At 38.3% G+C, this 17292-nt stretch overlaps 1 protein-coding gene across 1 annotated transcript in view; it reads right to left on the reverse strand.

Moving 5' to 3' along the window:
* LOC124613928 (FAD-dependent oxidoreductase domain-containing protein 1-like) overlaps nucleotides 1-17292 on the reverse strand; it is a 246245-nt gene that overhangs the window by 200770 nt on the left and 28183 nt on the right. The window contains exon 3 of the mRNA XM_047142680.1: nucleotides 15585-15698. Coding sequence (XP_046998636.1) covers nucleotides 15585-15698 — 114 coding nt within the window. The remainder of the gene's footprint in view (nucleotides 1-15584; nucleotides 15699-17292) is intronic.

Here is a 17292-nt window from a genome sequence, read left to right on the forward strand (position 1 = left end):
TCACACTAACGTAATACTTGTCAATATTCCGCATCGCTATGATCTTGTAAGATGGTCATGTGTTAACAGGGAAATAGAAAATGCCAACAGTCAGTTTGCAAAAATCTGCAAACATCTTAAAAACGTGAAATGCGTTGATATAAGCAGTATTGGACGTAGATTCCACACGCAACACGGACTTCACCTGAATAGCTTGGGGAAAGAATATCTGACAAGCCTGATAACCAGGGTAATAAAAAACCACCAAAATAAATTCAAAACCAAAACGATAATTGCATTGCCATCGCCTGACTCCACAAAGAAAACGCTTCAAAAAAATTCATTAGAAACTTCATCAGCAGCAGCAAAACATGTAAAAAAAGACCAAATTTTAACAGAAAGACCAGTGGACATCGATTTCAACAACAAAAGAACTACTATTCCTCATCAGCCAAGTATTATTTTAGACGAAAATAACAAAAACGAGAAGACTCCACAAGTTCACAAGGAAACACAGCAGTAGTGGTAGAACCAACATTTGATTTTTTATGTGTGGGCCTGAAGAAAAAGAAGGGACAACAGTAGGTAGTGTCAGGTGTCTCCTGTCTCAAGGCAGACTCCAATGGATTCTCAGTCAGGTAACTGCACTAATAGAATGAAAAAGCAAGAGGAAGGCATCTCTTTCTTTCATCAAAATATAAGGGGCCTCTTAAGCAAAACAGATCAACCCCTTATTAACATTAGTGAAAAGGACAGTATAAATAATGCCCAGATTTTGTGCTTAACTGAGCACCATGTTACTGATAAATGTGCCTTGCCATCTATAGTAAGTTATACTTTAGTAACATACTACTGTAGGGAAAGTAAAGATGAAGGTGGAGTAGCAATTTATGTTAAGGATAGTGTAGCATACAAAGCTATAGATATTAAGAAATATTGTGTGGAACAACAATTTGAGGCATGTGCCACAGAAATAACAACTAAATTCTACCCAATAATAGTGTTGGCTGTCTACAGGGCTCCAGGTTACATAAAAACTTTTCTGCATTCAATGGAACTCCTTCTGTCATGGTTACTTTCAAAAGCGAAGGATATTGTAGTATTAGGTGATTTCAATATAAACTTTTTGACAGAAAATAAGAATAAAATAGACTTTGAGATTGTGATGACCTTACACAATCTGACATCAGTAATAAACTTCCCAACAAGAATTACATCCGAGTGCCAAACTATGATAGACAACATTTTTTTAGATGTAAATGGACATATGAATTATATTGTCAGGCAACCTATAAGTGGGCTTTCAGATCATGATGGACAAATTGTCACTATTTATGACGTTATTCTGTTCAAAAAAGAATTTCCTCGATGGAAATTCATAAGAGTAATTAATGAAGAGGCGAAAGGAACTTTCAACCACAGGTTGCAGCAAATGGATTGGTCTTTAGTATATAGCCATGATGATGTTGATACTAAATTTAACTGTTTTATAAATGAATTCTGTGCTCTTTTTGAAGAAATATTTCCCAAGAAATGGGTCAGAAACAGTGCTTCCAATTCTGTAAGCAAGCCTTGGATTACAAAAGGTATAAAACCAAAGGTATGTAAAACCAAAAGGGAAACTTATGCTGCAATAAGATTCTGTAAAGATGTAGAAAAATGGGAACACTATAGAATATACTGTAAAATTTTGAAGAAACTAATACAGAAATCAAAAGCACTTTATTATGAGAAGAAAATAGATAATTCTAATAATAAAATAAAAGCAATTTGGAGCATTGTAAAAAAAGAAACAGGAAGAGATACAACAAGTAAAGAAAATATAAATAATATCAGATATGAAGGTATCCTAGTAGATAACCCCAAAACGGTGGCTGAGATTTTTAATAAACACTTCCTATCAGTAACTCCCCCCCCATGAACCATGGACCTTGCCGTTGGTGGGGAGGCTTACGTGCCTCAGCGATACAGATAGCCGTACCGTAGGTGCAACCACAACGGAGGGGTATCTGTTGAGAGGCCAGACAAACGTGTGGTTCCTGAAGAGGGGCAGCAGCCTTTTCAGTAGTTGCAAGGGCAACAGTCTAGATGATTGACTGATCTGGCCTTGTAACAATAACCAAAACGGCCTTGCTGTGCTGGTACTGCGAACGGCTAAAAGAAAGGGGAAACTAAAGCCGTAATTTTTCCTGAGGGCATGCAGCTTTACTGTATGATTACATGATGATGGCGTCCTCTTGGGTAAAATATTCCGGAGGTAAAATAGTTCCCCATTCGGATCTCCGGGCGGGGACTACTCAAGAGGATGTCGTTATCAGGAGAAAGAAAACTGGCGTTCTACGGATTGGAGCGTGGAATGTCAGATCCCTTAATCGGGCAGGTAGGTTAGAAAATTTAAAAAGGGAAATGGATAGGTTGAAGTTAGATATAGTGGGAATTAGTGAAGTTCGGTGGCAGGAGGAACAAGACTTCTGGTCAGGTGACTACAGGGTTATAAACACAAAATCAAATAGGGGTAATGCAGGAGTAGGTTTAATAACGAATAGGAAAATAGGAATGCGGGTGAGCTACTACAAACAGCATAGTGAACGCATTATTGTGGCCAAGATAGATACGAAGCCCACACCTACTACAGTAGTACAAGTTTATATGCCAACTAGCTCTGCAGATGACGAAGAAATTGAAGAAATGTATGATGAAATAAAAGAAATTATTCAGATTGTGAAGGGAAACGAAAATTTAATAGTCATGGGTGACTGGAATTCGAGTGTAGGAAAAGGGAGAGAAGGAAACATAGTTGGTGAATATGGATTGGGGGACAGAAATGAAAGAGGAAGCCGCCTGGTAGAATTTTGCACAGAGCACAACATAATCATAACTAACACTTGGTTTAAGAATCATGAAAGAAGGTTGTATACATGGAAGAACCCTGGAGATACTAAAAGGTATCAGATAGGTTATATAATGGTAAGACAGAGATTTAGGAACCAGGTTTTAAATTGTAAGACATTTCCAGGGGCAGATGTGGACTCTGACCACAATCTATTGGTTATGACCTGTAGATTAAAACTGAAGAAACTGCAAAAAGGTGGGAATTTAAGGAGATGGGACCTGGATAAACTAAAAGAACCAGAGGTTGTACAGAGATTCAGGGAGAGCATAAGGGAGCAATTGACAGGAATGGGGGAAATAAATACAGTAGAAGAAGAATGGGTAGCTTTGAGGGATGAAGTAGTGAAGGCAGCAGAGGATCAAGTAGGTAAAAAGACGAGGGCTAGTAGAAATCCTTGGGTAACAGAAGAAATATTGAATTTAATTGATGAAAGGAGAAAATATAAAAATGCAGTAAGTGAAACAGGCAAAAAGGAATACAAACGTCTCAAAAATGAGATTGACAGGAAGTGCAAAATGGCTAAGCAGGGATGGCTAGAGGACAAATGTAAGGATGTAGAGGCCTATATCACTAGGGGTAAGATAGATACCGCCTACAGGAAAATTAAAGAGACCTTTGGAGATAAGAGAACGACTTGTATGAATATCAAGAGCTCAGATGGAAACCCAGTTCTAAGCAAAGAAGGGAAAGCAGAAAGGTGGAAGGAGTATATAGAGGGTCTATACAAGGGCGATGTACTTGAGGACAATATTATGGAAATGGAAGAGGATGTAGATGAAAATGAAATGGGAGATATGATACTGCGTGAAGAGTTTGACAGAGCACTGAAAGACCTGAGTCGAAACAAGGCCCCCGGAGTAGACAATATTCCATTGGAACTACTGACGGCCGTGGGAGAGCCAGTCCTGACAAAACTCTACCATCTGGTGAGCAAGATGTATGAAACAGGCGAAATACCCTCAGACTTCAAGAAGAATATGATAATTCCAATCCCAAAGAAAGCAGGTGTTGACAGATGTGAAAATTACCGAACTATCAGCTTAATAAGTCACAGCTGCAAAATACTAACACGAATTCTTTACAGACGAATGGAAAAACTAGTAGAAACCAACCTCGGGGAAGATCAGTTTGGATTCCGTAGAAACACTGGAACACGTGAGGCAATACTGACCTTACAACTTATCTTAGAAGAAAGATTAAGGAAAGGCAAACCTACATTTCTAGCATTTGTAGACTTAGAGAAAGCTTTTGACAATGTTGACTGGAATACTCTCTTTCAAATTCTAAAGGTGGCAGGGGTAAAATACAGGGAGCGAAAGGCTATTTACAATTTGTACAGAAACCAGATGGCAGTTATAAGAGTCGAGGGACATGAAAGGGAAGCAGTGGTTGGAAAGGGAGTAAGACAGGGTTGTAGCCTCTCCCCAATGTTGTTCAATCTGTATATTGAGCAAGCAGTAAAGGAAACAAAAGAAAAATTCGGAGTAGGTATTAAAATTCATGGAGAAGAAATAAAAACTTTGAGGTTCGCCGATGACATTGTAATTCTGTCAGAGACAGCAAAGGACTTGGAAGAGCAGTTGAATGGAATGGACAGTGTCTTGAAAGGAGGATATAAGATGAACATCAACAAAAGCAAAACAAGGATAATGGAATGTAGTCTAATTAAGTCGGGTGATTCTGAGGGAATTAGATTAGGAAATGAGGCACTTAAAGTAGTAAAGGAGTTTTGCTATTTGGGGAGCCAAATAACTGATGATGGTCGAAGTAGAGAGGATATAAAATGTAGGCTGGCAATGGCAAGGAAAGCGTTTCTGAAGAAGAGAAATTTGTTAACATCCAGTATTGATTTAAGTGTCAGGAAGTCATTTCTGAAAGTATTCGTATGGAGTGTAGCCATGTATGGAAGTGAAAAATGGACGATAAATAGTTTGGACAAGAAGAGAATAGAAGCTTTCGAAATGTGGTGCTACAGAAGAATGCTGAAGATTAGATGGGTAGATCACATAACTACTGAGGAGGTGTTGAATAGGATTGGGGAGAAGAGAAGTTTGTGGCACAACTTGACCAGGAGAAGGGATCGGTTGGTAGGACATGTTCTGAGGCATCAAGGGATCACCAATTTAGTATTGGAGGGCAGCGTGGAGGGTAAAAATCGTAGAGGGAGACCAAGAGATGAATACACTAAGCAGATTCAGAAGGATGTAGGTTGCAGTAGGTACTGGGAGATGAAAAAGCTTGCACAGGATAGAGTAGCATGGAGAGCTGCATCAAACCAGTCTCAGGACTGAAGACCACAACAACAACATCAGTAACTCAGCAGATTGGTTGCAAGCCCAATGTTGATGAAGCTGTAACTCTTTGTCAAGCCGTATATTCAAACACAATTTCAGAAATGCACCTTAATCCTGTCACTGTAGAAGAAATTCAAAAAATCATCATGTCTCTAAAAAGTACGAATTCTGCAGGGGTTGATAATATATCTAGTAATTTATTGAAATATTCTTGTGTGTGGATAAGGGAAATTCTTTGCCATATTTTCAATGCTTCCCTTCAGAAAGGTGTTGTTCCCAGTTGACTTAAGTATGCCATTGTGAAGCCCCTGTACAAAAAGGGCGATAAAGCTGAACTAACTAACTATCGACCTATCTCTTTGCTGACAGCTTTCTCCAAAATTCTAGAAAAGCTAATACATGTAAGAATTACTGATCATCTCATGAAGAATAGAGTTCTCAGCAAGAGCCAATTTGGCTTTCAAAAGGGCCGTTCAACAGAAGACGCAGTCTACGCACTTGCAAATGAAGTCCTAGAAACCCTTAATGAAAAAATGGTGTCTTCTGTGATTTATCCAAAGCGTTTGACTGTGTTGATCACCAGATTCTCTTGCAAAAAGCAAAATTAGTAGGAATAAGTGGTGTTGCAGGCAATTGGCTACAGTCGTACCTCCAAGACAGAAAACAAAAAGTTGTGTTGAATAGCTCGGGTGGAATATATGACACTTCCTCAGATTCTGAATGGAGTTCCATTACATGTGGAGTGCCCCAGGGCTCAATTCTTGGGCCACTATTATTCCTGATTTTTATAAATGATCTACCATCATGTACAAGCCTGTCGTGTAAATTTACAGTATTTGCTGATGATACCACAATTTTTATGAGTAGTAGAACAGACAACAATCTTGAGGAACTCATTAATCACATACTCTCAGATATGGTTAATTGGTTCAAGGTGAATGGTCTCTCATTAAATTCCAGTAAGACCAGCTTTATTCAATTCTGTACAAAAACAGAAAAAGAGAGAGAGATAAGTGTGACATGTCGTAATCAACCAATAGTTAGAATGGAAACAACAAAATTTCTTGGAGTGCACATTGACAAGAAAATGACCTGGTCTTCACATATTATTGATCTCTGTAAGAGGCTTAGCTCTGCTACCTATGCTTTACAGGTTGTCACTACATGTGTTGAACCTAACACTGCAAAAGTGGCATATTATGGCTATTTTCGTTGTCTCATTGAGTACGGAATTATTTTTTGGGGCAACCAGCCATTAGCAAGGAAAGTGTTCATTGCACAGAAGCGAGCTTTAAGAATTATATGTGGATTGCGCCCAAGAGACTCGAAATAGTTTTCGTAATCTTAAAATATACACAACTACATGCCAATATATTCTTTCTCTCATGTGTTTTGTTTGTGAAAATATAGATATATTTCAACCAAACAGTAATTATCATGAGCGTAACACACAGGGGAAGAATGACATACACAGTGAACTCAGAAATTTGAGCTTGGCACAAAAGGGTGTCCACTACACTGGAGCAAAACTCATCAATGCTCTTCCTCCCGAAATAAAGACAAAGATTCATAACAAGAGTGAGTTTAAGAAAGCACTAAAAATATTTCTGCTAGAAAAAGCTTTTTACAGTCTAGATGAATTTTTAACTAAATAAATTGCAATATTTTAATATTATATAACACAAGTTGACATAATGCCACTAAGAATTTTATTTAACCTGAGCTCTGTATCTGTGTGTGCTTCGTATCTGTTTTCTGTAGTCTTTTAATGATTCTAAAAAAATATGTATTTTCTTTTTCTGTATTGCTGCCCAAAGAATTTACTGTATAAATTTTTATATAATTATGTACTCAAATTTCTGTATACGCTATAAGATTATCAGATTGTATTTGTAATAAACCGACTCATTCCACGTCCTTGTGTATCCAACACAGTTGGACCTATGGAACACGAAATAAATCAAATCAAATCAGTATTTTGTTGCTTATGTGTAATATTACTCTGGTACCTTTTGGTTATCAAGGGGCATGTCATTTCTACTATAAACTTGATCTCTGTCAGGAAAATGGAAAAACATTTATTAATCGTTTTCTTGTTATCCATTACATGAGTCCAATCCATTTCTTTTAACTGGTTTATCATTTTGTTTACATTGGATTCACCTAGAATTGTATATGTCACTCCTCTCTCTGTAGAACTGAAGGCTGACTTTTCTATTTGAAGCCATAGCCCTGCATGATCTGATATTCCTAATTCTATTACATCACATTGTATAGAGTCTCTTTGCACATTGCTAATTATGTTATCAAGGAATGCGTTCAGTTTAGTTTGTTTTTCATTGAGACAGTAATAGTTTACTGACTTCAGAGTGTTAATCATATGAATTACATTTTTTCTCTTTGCCCTTATATCTATGTTAATATCACCTACAATTACAATTCTATGCTGTTTATATTTTGACAACAACAATATTAAAGTATTAATTTTTTCTATAAATACTATCTCATCAGAGCCTGGTATTCGATAGATTGAGACAAATGAAACACATTTGGCTGTCATGAGAGTAGTGCACAATGCCTTCAATGACTATGGTAGTGGGTTATTGTCAAGTGATCTTTCACAGAAACCAAACAAATTCTGATCATATGTAAAGGCTGCTAGTGGCTCCAAAGTTAGTGTCAAGTCCCTAATGAGTGAGACACAAACTGAAATTGAGGATGGCAAAGCAAAATTAACTCCATTTTCAAATGTTCCTTTACAAAGGAAAATCCAAGTTAACTGCCTCAATTCTGAAAAGATGAATGAAATAAGTATTAGTGTCAGTGGTTTGAGAAACAGTTGAAATAATTAAAACTGAACAAAGCTCCAGGACCCGATGGAATCCCTGTCAGATTCTACACTAAATTTGTGGCTGAGTTAGCCCCTCTTCTAACTACAATCTAGTGTAGATTCCTCAAACAAAAAATTTGCCCAGTTCTTGTAAAAAAGCACAAACCACATCCGTCTACAAGAAGCATAGTAGAAGTGATCCACAAAACTATCATCCAATACTCTTGACATCAATCTGTTGCAGAATTGTAGAACATATTCTAAGCTCAAACATAATGAGTTATCTTAAACAGAATGATCTCCTCAATGGCAACCAGTATGGATTCTGAAAACATTGATCATATGAAATCCAACTTGCACTTTTCTCCATGATATACTGAAAACTTTGGATCAAGACAATCAAGTAGATGCAGTATTCCTTGATTTCCGAAAAGCATTTGACTCAGTACCACACTCAAGTTCAATGTTAATCATATGGGGTATCAAGAGGAATTTGTAACTGTATTGAGTACATTTTGGTAGGTAGGACACAGCACAATTACTTCAGGTCTCAGCCAAATGCTTATTTGATAACTAATTAGCTTGTAGACTACTGCCTCATTGTGGGACTGTGCTGCTAGTTCTGAATCTGGGATATTTTCTTGCACAGATCATAAACTTTTTTCACTTACCTCACTGTTTATTTTATATTACTGCTGCTTATTTGGACATATGATAACACAACGTATCATTGTGGTACCTGAAGCAATAATGAAGGAATAGGTATGGACTCACAATTGTAAAACACCAATGGAATGCTAAAACATAATGTTATTTGTGGTTGGTGCACTTTATATATAGGCACACATGCTAGAGGGTTAATTACCTTTTACATCATTAAGTAGGATTATTAGGTAGGACCAACATAGGTAATTTCACCTTCTGAACACTGAAATGTGATTTCCAATAACATCATGTCAAAGTCCTCATCAGTATCACATCCCTCCATTCCTAAGTACATGCATAGCCAATTCGTTTGGTTACAATTAGAACCATTCAGTTACAAACAGTCAAATGAAGAAAGAGCACCAAAAACACTGAAATCTGAAACACCTCTGATTAACATACGGCCAGATTACTATGCAATTGCTAATCATAACAACACCTAATTACTCAGTAGCTACTAAAACTCATAAAACAAAATCTTTGACAATATACACAAAGTGACTATTCGGTTTACTGTAATATCTGCTGAAATTCTGTTCACACCAAAAAATATTGTGTGTTTATTTGAAACCTGAAATGTGTTAGAGTGATTTGGGATGGAGTAACAAAAATGTAACCAGCATTGTTTATTCAAAGCATTTTGATGACATTTCCTTAAAAACAGAAGAATTGTGGCTGATTTTGCATCACATTTTATGCATTTCATTTGTACCTATCAGATGAAGTTATTTTTTGTAATTGCCAATAACTTTTGTAATAGTAATTGGTGAGTTTGCTGTATGTAACAATATATGGATTGTTATAAAAAGTAAATAAAGAGTATAAGAGGGGGAATAGGGGGGGGGGGGGGGGGGAGCATATGGTGTAAGATTTCGATGAGGACTCTGGGAGGTAAGAAATAGTAGACCAGAAACAGCTGATTTACATGATTATCTAGAACTATGCAGTTCTCCATCCCATTTTCAGTTAACAAACTTCCAGGAAATAGCATCTGCAATGAAGCCTCAAGAGCAAGATAAGTTAACAATGTGAATTATTATTCTGAAGATACTGAGCTAAACCCACAAATTACAATAACTTTATTTACAGCTGCTATTAATGTTATGAAAGGACAATTAACTTTCAGTTTATTTTCCTTCTGAGACAACATTTTTTTTATTCACATTGATGCAGTTACACTGCAAAATGAAAATGTCACTGGGCCACATGGTGGAACTTGCAGTTCAAATACTGGAAGCCATTGGTCTGGCCCAGATTAGTGCAGTCACGTCACAGTACAGCTATAAGCTGGCCAAGGTGACAGTTGCGTGTGCCGATGAGGACTCACTTGAGGCAAAGGTGGAAATGTCATGCAGGTCGGCATGCTGTTGTCACAAGGTGGCACCACAGATGTTCAAGGAGCAGGCCTGTTGGTAATGCTATGTCTACTAAGGTTGAGCAGTCTGCGAGTTAGTATCACTGGAGATTTGGCTAGCAGGCACAAAAATGTATGGTGTGATGCTTTCATCCAAATGCTGGTAGTGGTCAGTCAAAGGCGCAATGGACTGCCTATCACCAACTCACTGCCTGTGCATTAGCAACAGAAGTTCTGGTCTGAAGTTCCTAGTGGACACTGGTTTGAAGCATCGCTGCAAGCTGACAACTGCCTTCTGCCTATCGGCTGGCAACAGTTCGACTATTGTGACCTACGGCATATGGCACACAAAGGATGGACCTGAACGTAGGATCAATCTATCCATTCCCCTGGGACTTTACAGCCACAGACATCATGTAGGCTATAATTGGTGCAGATCTCTTGCCATATTACAACTCTTTCCATATGTGGCTAACACTCAATTGGTCGAGAGCATTACCAGGTTTCCTGCCACTAGGTTTCATTGCAGTGCAGCCTTTCACAGTGTGAAGCTGATACAGGCACAAGAGGGTGAGTAGGCTTCTTTAATAAGTCAATTCTCAACTTTGAAAAGGCCACCAGGGGTGCCTAAGCAAATACCGCACAGTGTGTTGCATCATATCAAAATGACAGATGGACCACCAGCGTAATGCAGAGCTAGAAAGCTAGGTATTTGGCACCGGACTGCCTTGTTATTGCTAAGGCAGAGTTTGACACTATGCTATGAGAGGGTATTATCAGACCACTGAGCAGTTTGTGGTCCTCTGCCTTCACCTGGTGCTTAAGAAAGATGGAGCCTGGCACCTCTGTAAAGATTACTGTGTGCCTAATGCAAGAACAATGGCTGACTGTTATCCTGTGCTATTGTTAAGGGGCCACAATTATACATTAGACAGAGCAACAATATTCAGCATACATTAAAGTGATTCAAAAGAAAAACACCTTTTGCTTGCTGTACATTAAGTTTTCTTACTTATCTTGTGCACCCAAACACATTATGTCTCAATTACAAGGCCTCTTCAGTGGTTGTCAGATCGTCATCTAATTCATTATACCTAAGCCAAATAGCTTTCTCTCTGATGGCAAACTGGTTAAAAATTTGCACTTTTTTGTCATTGTTTTCAAAATATAGCAATTTAACTGCTATTTTTGACATGGCAGCATGTAAAAGGCATTTTTCTTTTGAACTACAGTAATTTATATACAGCTGCTGTAAAAATGGCCAGCACAAGAAACTTGATACTCAGTGTACTGGACTGAGCGAAAGGTTATATGCAGAAAACAGTGGCAAAAGAAGACCATCTGAAAAACACAATTATAATGTCATTTGGGCTATTTGAAAGCATGTATATGAAAGTCTAATTACAGAGTGCAGCACAAACATGGCAAAGGTCTATTGACTCTGCACTTCAAGGCCTTCTCTTCTGTTTGTGTACCTGGATAACGTGCTTGTGTTTTCGGCCAAACCAGAACAACTTCAGCAACACCTGCAGAGTGTTTAAGCCATTGGAGTATTATGGAGTCATGTTGAATATTTTAAAGTGCATTTTTGGACAACCTGAGGTTACCTTCTTATGAAACAGAATTTCATCTGCAAGCTCTCTAAGTGCATTTTTGGGCAACCATGAGGTTACCTTCTTATGACACAAAATTTCATCTGCGGGCTCTCTACCTTCAACAGAGAAGGTCAAAGCAATCAAGGTACTATGGCACTTCATAGGTTTGATGAACTTTTACAGTTTCACCTACCTCTTGCAGCAGAATTGCAGGAACCATTGATTGCAGAACTGGCAGGACCTAAAGTGAAAGGCAGTGCACCAGTGCAGTGGACTGAGGCTATGTGCTCTACATTCAAGGCCATAAAGTGGAGCATGGCTAACGGACTGCTCCTTGTACATCCCTTCCTCAATGTACCCCTAATGCACCCCCTACATTTAGCAGTGTATTCAACCCAGATGGCTATCAGTGCAGCAATACAACAAAGCTTACAGGGCTCATGACAACCATTGGCAAATTTCTCTCAAAAACTGCCCACATCTCAGAGAAAGTGAAGTGCCCATGACAATGAGCTAATAATCAAATATGGGGCCATTAAACACTTCCAACCACAGATTGAGGTGTTAATATTTACAGTCTTCATAAACCATTCACCAATGCATTTAAGCAGAACAGTGTCAACTGCTCTCCTCACCAATGTAACCATCTCAAATTTACAGTGCAATTCAGTACTGACATTAAGTACATTTCAGGTATTGATAACATGGTGGCTGTCTGTCTTTCACACATCAGCTGTGTGATGAGCCCTATTGACTTTTCCACACTGGTCCAAGCACAAATAGAGGATGAATAGCTCTGAACATCTGTCGACAAGGCTACATCAGCATTATGACTACAATTTCTTGACATTCTGGGAAAAGATGTCAGGCTTTACTGCAATGTCTCCCAAGGAAAACCTTGTCAATTTCTTCCATGAGCATTCAAAAGACAAGCTTTCCACAGCGTCCACATGTGCCGTCCAAGCATCTGTCTCATCTTTCATCTGATGTCTCAACATTTTGTTTGGCCAGGGATGGAAAAAGAGTCTTGGGGATGGGCACAAACATGTCTACAATGCCAAAGGTGTAAAGCATCTCACCACATACATGTGCAGATTGGTGATTTTCTGAATGTAACCATACATTTTGCACATGTTCACCTTGATGTAGTGCAACTGCTTACTCCATTGAACAGTCAATGTTATTTATCAACATGATTGATTGTTTCACCCATTGGCTAGAGGCAGTGGCCATCAACAACATTACCACTGAAACATTGGCCTCTACATTTGTGTCAGTATGGTTAACAATTTTTGGCTGCTCTCTGCATATCACTAATGATTGTGATTAGTAATTTGAGTCAGACTTGAAACACCCTGCCAAGTTTTGTGGGTATGTCCATGACAAGACTACCAGTCACCACCTGCCATCAATGGTATGATTGAATGCTGGCATCTTTCCCTGAAGGTGGCGTTCATGTGCCATGATACAACTTAAACAGCAGCCCTTCCTGTTGTCCTCCTTCACTTGCAAACCACATATAAGCCCAATATCGATTCTTTGGCCATGGAGCTAATCTACAGAGAGATATTATGTCTTCCAGGTAAGTCCACTGATGCCAATGCCCTGCATACATCCACAACAAACCAATCGGAATTCTGACAGTGTCTGTGAGACCATATCCCTCAGATCTAGCCTTCAAAAGCTTCCTATCACGCAACACTACCTTGTTACACGCATCAAGATCTAGAAAGCTGCTCCCATTTTGTGTTCAGTACCGGATGCATGAAACTACCACTGCAACCTCCAAACAGTGGCCCGTACCATGTTTTATGAAGAAATACACAGACATTGGACATCTTGGTGAATTGCTAGACAACAATCAGTTCCCTCAACAGAGTCAAACCTGTGTATGTATTGCAAGAGGCATCACCATCCACAAGCCCAAAAAGACACTAGAATCTTCAAGAACCGGAGACCCAGCCACAAGTACTGCAGCTCTCATGAAAGCCTGACAAAGAACAACCACCAGCACAGACAACCAGATCAAGATGACATGTTCATTGCCCTAGTTGTTTCACTGACACTAAGGCTCCATCTCCACCGATGGGGCTGAGATAGCATCTGAAACAAGTGTCTTCACACGCTAGTGCAATATTAAGTGTTCATGTAGGGCTGGTGGTGCAGTGTTACATGATGTAGCCAAGTGAACTCCAGCTGCCTAAGAAGTTCCATCCACAGCCACCATGGTTGATGTGTTTTTATGTGTTTTATGTTTACTCTATGTATTCCTTTTGGTCCTCGTTTTTGTGAATTTATCATGACATGTTTGCTCCTTGCTGATTAACTGTTATTGAGTTACTACAGGTTAACTAATTCCCTTTTAAAAGCAATTCTGTTTTCTGCAAGGGAACAGTGCATTAAAATACAATATCCCTCTTCTATCATTTAGCAACAATATCAGTAGACAACGCACCCACAATAAAGCTTTTATGTCTGCAGGTGAGTGTTTGATTGCTAGCTCTGGTTACAAGTATATCCAAGCAAAAGTTGTTCAGCTGAAGTCACCCCAAAACTGACAATGTAATGGAAATGATGCAGAGAGGGCAATGGACATGCATCCTGGTGAATTGATAAGAGAAATATCAATGTAGTTAATTCCAAGAGATAAGGAAAGCATCGGATGATAGCCTAATGGGAAGATTGTAGATGACATAAGAAAACATGCACTGGAGCAGCAAGGATGAACTATTGAAAGGTCTAGAGGAACCCTTTATTCACCAGCAGATGTCAAATTACATTTACATGTTCATTATAAATATTTTATTAACATATACATGAAAATATGTTTAAAATTTTAACATAATTTCGTATCATTCAGAATGAGTGAGAAGGAACATTAGCACATCAAGTCTTTTGTAAATATTTATTACCTTTTTTTATTTTATTTTCTGGCCCATTCACATCTCGAGTATTTCCTCATTATGGGTCTACTGAATGAACAGTGTATAGTATATAATCTAACAAACCCAATTCCAACCATGTACACAATATTTCCTCAAGCTTACTAAACTTACCTCCAATCTTAACACTACAAGTGTCATACAGACATAAAGTGCCAATATTGTTTCAATAAGCCTAAATTGTAAGAGAAGTGAAAAATGGTAAGTCAGTCAATTCTCTGCTGGGAAGAAAGGTAAATGTTATGTAGTGGACTGTCCCTCCCAGTCTTTGCATTTTTTGTAGTTTATGAGCAATAAATGTTCAGAGCATGCATCAAAATACTTGTTGGAGACTTGCCATTCCCTGATTTAGAGCTTTTGAATTTACCTTGCAGTTTTCGTTTTTATAAAGAAAAATGCATAAAAAATTGGACTATGCTGTAGGTCATTCTGTTAACACAACATATATTCTGCATTCATATTTGTCAGCTTCACCAACCCACAACCAAATTATAAATCATCAACTTCCGACCTAACCTAGACCTTGGGAAATGTTACAGACTAGCCTGTCACCACAACCAAGTTTTCAGAGGGAGAGGGGTGGGAGGACGCAATATCACACACTTGACAGAAAGGAAAGAAAACTGCCTGAACTTTTCTTGAAGAACTATAAAAGATATCTTGAATATATAATTACGAATATAAATGAAAGTGTAACATTGTAACAATCCATGTAGTACAATATTCACTTTATATAATGGAAAGAAGTACAAAAAATGTCCTTTGAGTACTAGGCTTAAACTGATGTATCTTATTGCTAAGATGGATGGGTTGTTATGGTTTTAAACCACTGCAACTACTGAGTCATGAGCACCTCTTACTGCTTAGGTCCTTCTCACAACTGCAAGCTCTTAGAAACAGTGTAACTAAAAATGTAAATCATTTATCAGATAACGGCACTTCACTACAGTCTACAAAGCACTTTAGTCATTTCAGCCATTGAAGTAGCTTACCATCCTTCATTTTCAAGACCATGGCAACCCAGCACAATTCCAGTTGTATCCAGCCACGGAAATTTTTTCTTCAGCATTGACAGTGACAGTAATTCATTTTTAGCACCCAGTTGACTAGAAATAAAAGAGAACTTGACATAATACTACATCTTTGAAATATAATAATTATTGCACTTTATTCAAAATTAATGGATATTCTCAGGAATAGAAAGCACAACTCTACACTTATTTATTTTATTATGTCAGAAGCATCAAACACTGCACTTAACAACAAGTAATGACTGAAAACTGTAAAGATAAAAAAAATTTAAAACTAAAAACTGTGTGTAAACATACACATAATATAATAGCACTAAAGGATTTTGAACCTAAAGCAAGGCATGTCTAATGCACTTGGGGTAACCTTCAAGAACTCCTAAACTTTTCAGGTGCTTGGGTATTCCTCACTGTATAAGGTGGGCAATAGCCTGCCTTTATCCGCAATCACACAGCAGCAGTTCGTATGATAATCCCTTTATGTTCATGTTGTTTTTGATTCTTGCAACAGCAGAATATAGTCTGTTCAAAGATCTCCATATGTTCCACTCCACTGTGTGTGTCCTGGTGGAAGTTCTTCCCTTGGTATATTGTAATCTCAGAGATGGGTATCTTTTCATAGTCACATTTCTACTCAAGTTTGTTACAGCATGTTAGTGAGATTTTCTATCACATCCAGGAAATTTCTCCTTGATTTAAATTGATGATGGGCTGCTTGATATCCAAAAAGAGCGTGGACCATAGATGTAAATGATTTAGTTTGTTTCTTCACAACTGCCACTTCACATCTTAAGCTAAGGGATGTGATACTGGCTAGGCACAATGGCTCATTGATGAACTGTGGTCTCAAACAGCCTGTGATAATGTGGCATGATCCATTGAGTGGTTTGTTGTTGTTGTTGTCTTCAGTCCTGAGACTGGTTTGATGCAGCTCTCCACGCTACTCTATCCTGTGCAAGCTTCTTCATCTCCCAGTACTTACTGCAACCTACATCCTTCTGAATCTGCTTAGTGTATTCATCTCTTGGTCTCCCTCTACGATTTTTACCCTCCACGCTGCCCTCCAATGCTACATTTGTGATCCCTTGATACCTCAGAACATGTCCTACCAACCGGTCCCTTCTTCTTATCAAGTTATACCACAAACTCCTCTTCTCCCCACTTCTATTCAATACCTCCTCATTAGTTATGAGATCTACCCATCTAATCTTCAGCATTCTTCTGTAGCACCACATTTCGAAAGCTTCTATTCTCTTCTTGTCCAAACTATTTATCGTCCACATTTCACTTCCATACATGGCTACACTCCATACAAATACTTTCAGAAACGACTTCCTGGCACTTAAATCTATACTCGATGTTAGCAAATTTCTCTTCTTCAGAAACACTTTCCTTGCCATTGCGTCTACATTCTATATCCTCTCTACTTTGACCATCGTCAGTTATTTTGCTCCCCAAATAGCAAAACTTCTTTACTACTTTAAGTGTCTCATTTCTTAATCTAATTCCCTCAGCATCACCCGACTTAATTCGACTATATTCCATTATCCTCATTTTGCTTTTGTTGATGTTCATCTTATATCCTCCTTTCAAGACACTGTCCATTCTGTTCAACTGCTCTTCCAAGTCCTTTGCTGTCTCTGACAGAATTACAATGTCATCAGCGAACCAC

The sequence above is a fragment of the Schistocerca americana genome, chromosome 4 (assembly GCF_021461395.2).
Source record: "Schistocerca americana isolate TAMUIC-IGC-003095 chromosome 4, iqSchAmer2.1, whole genome shotgun sequence".
Lineage (NCBI taxonomy): Eukaryota > Metazoa > Arthropoda > Insecta > Orthoptera > Acrididae > Schistocerca > Schistocerca americana.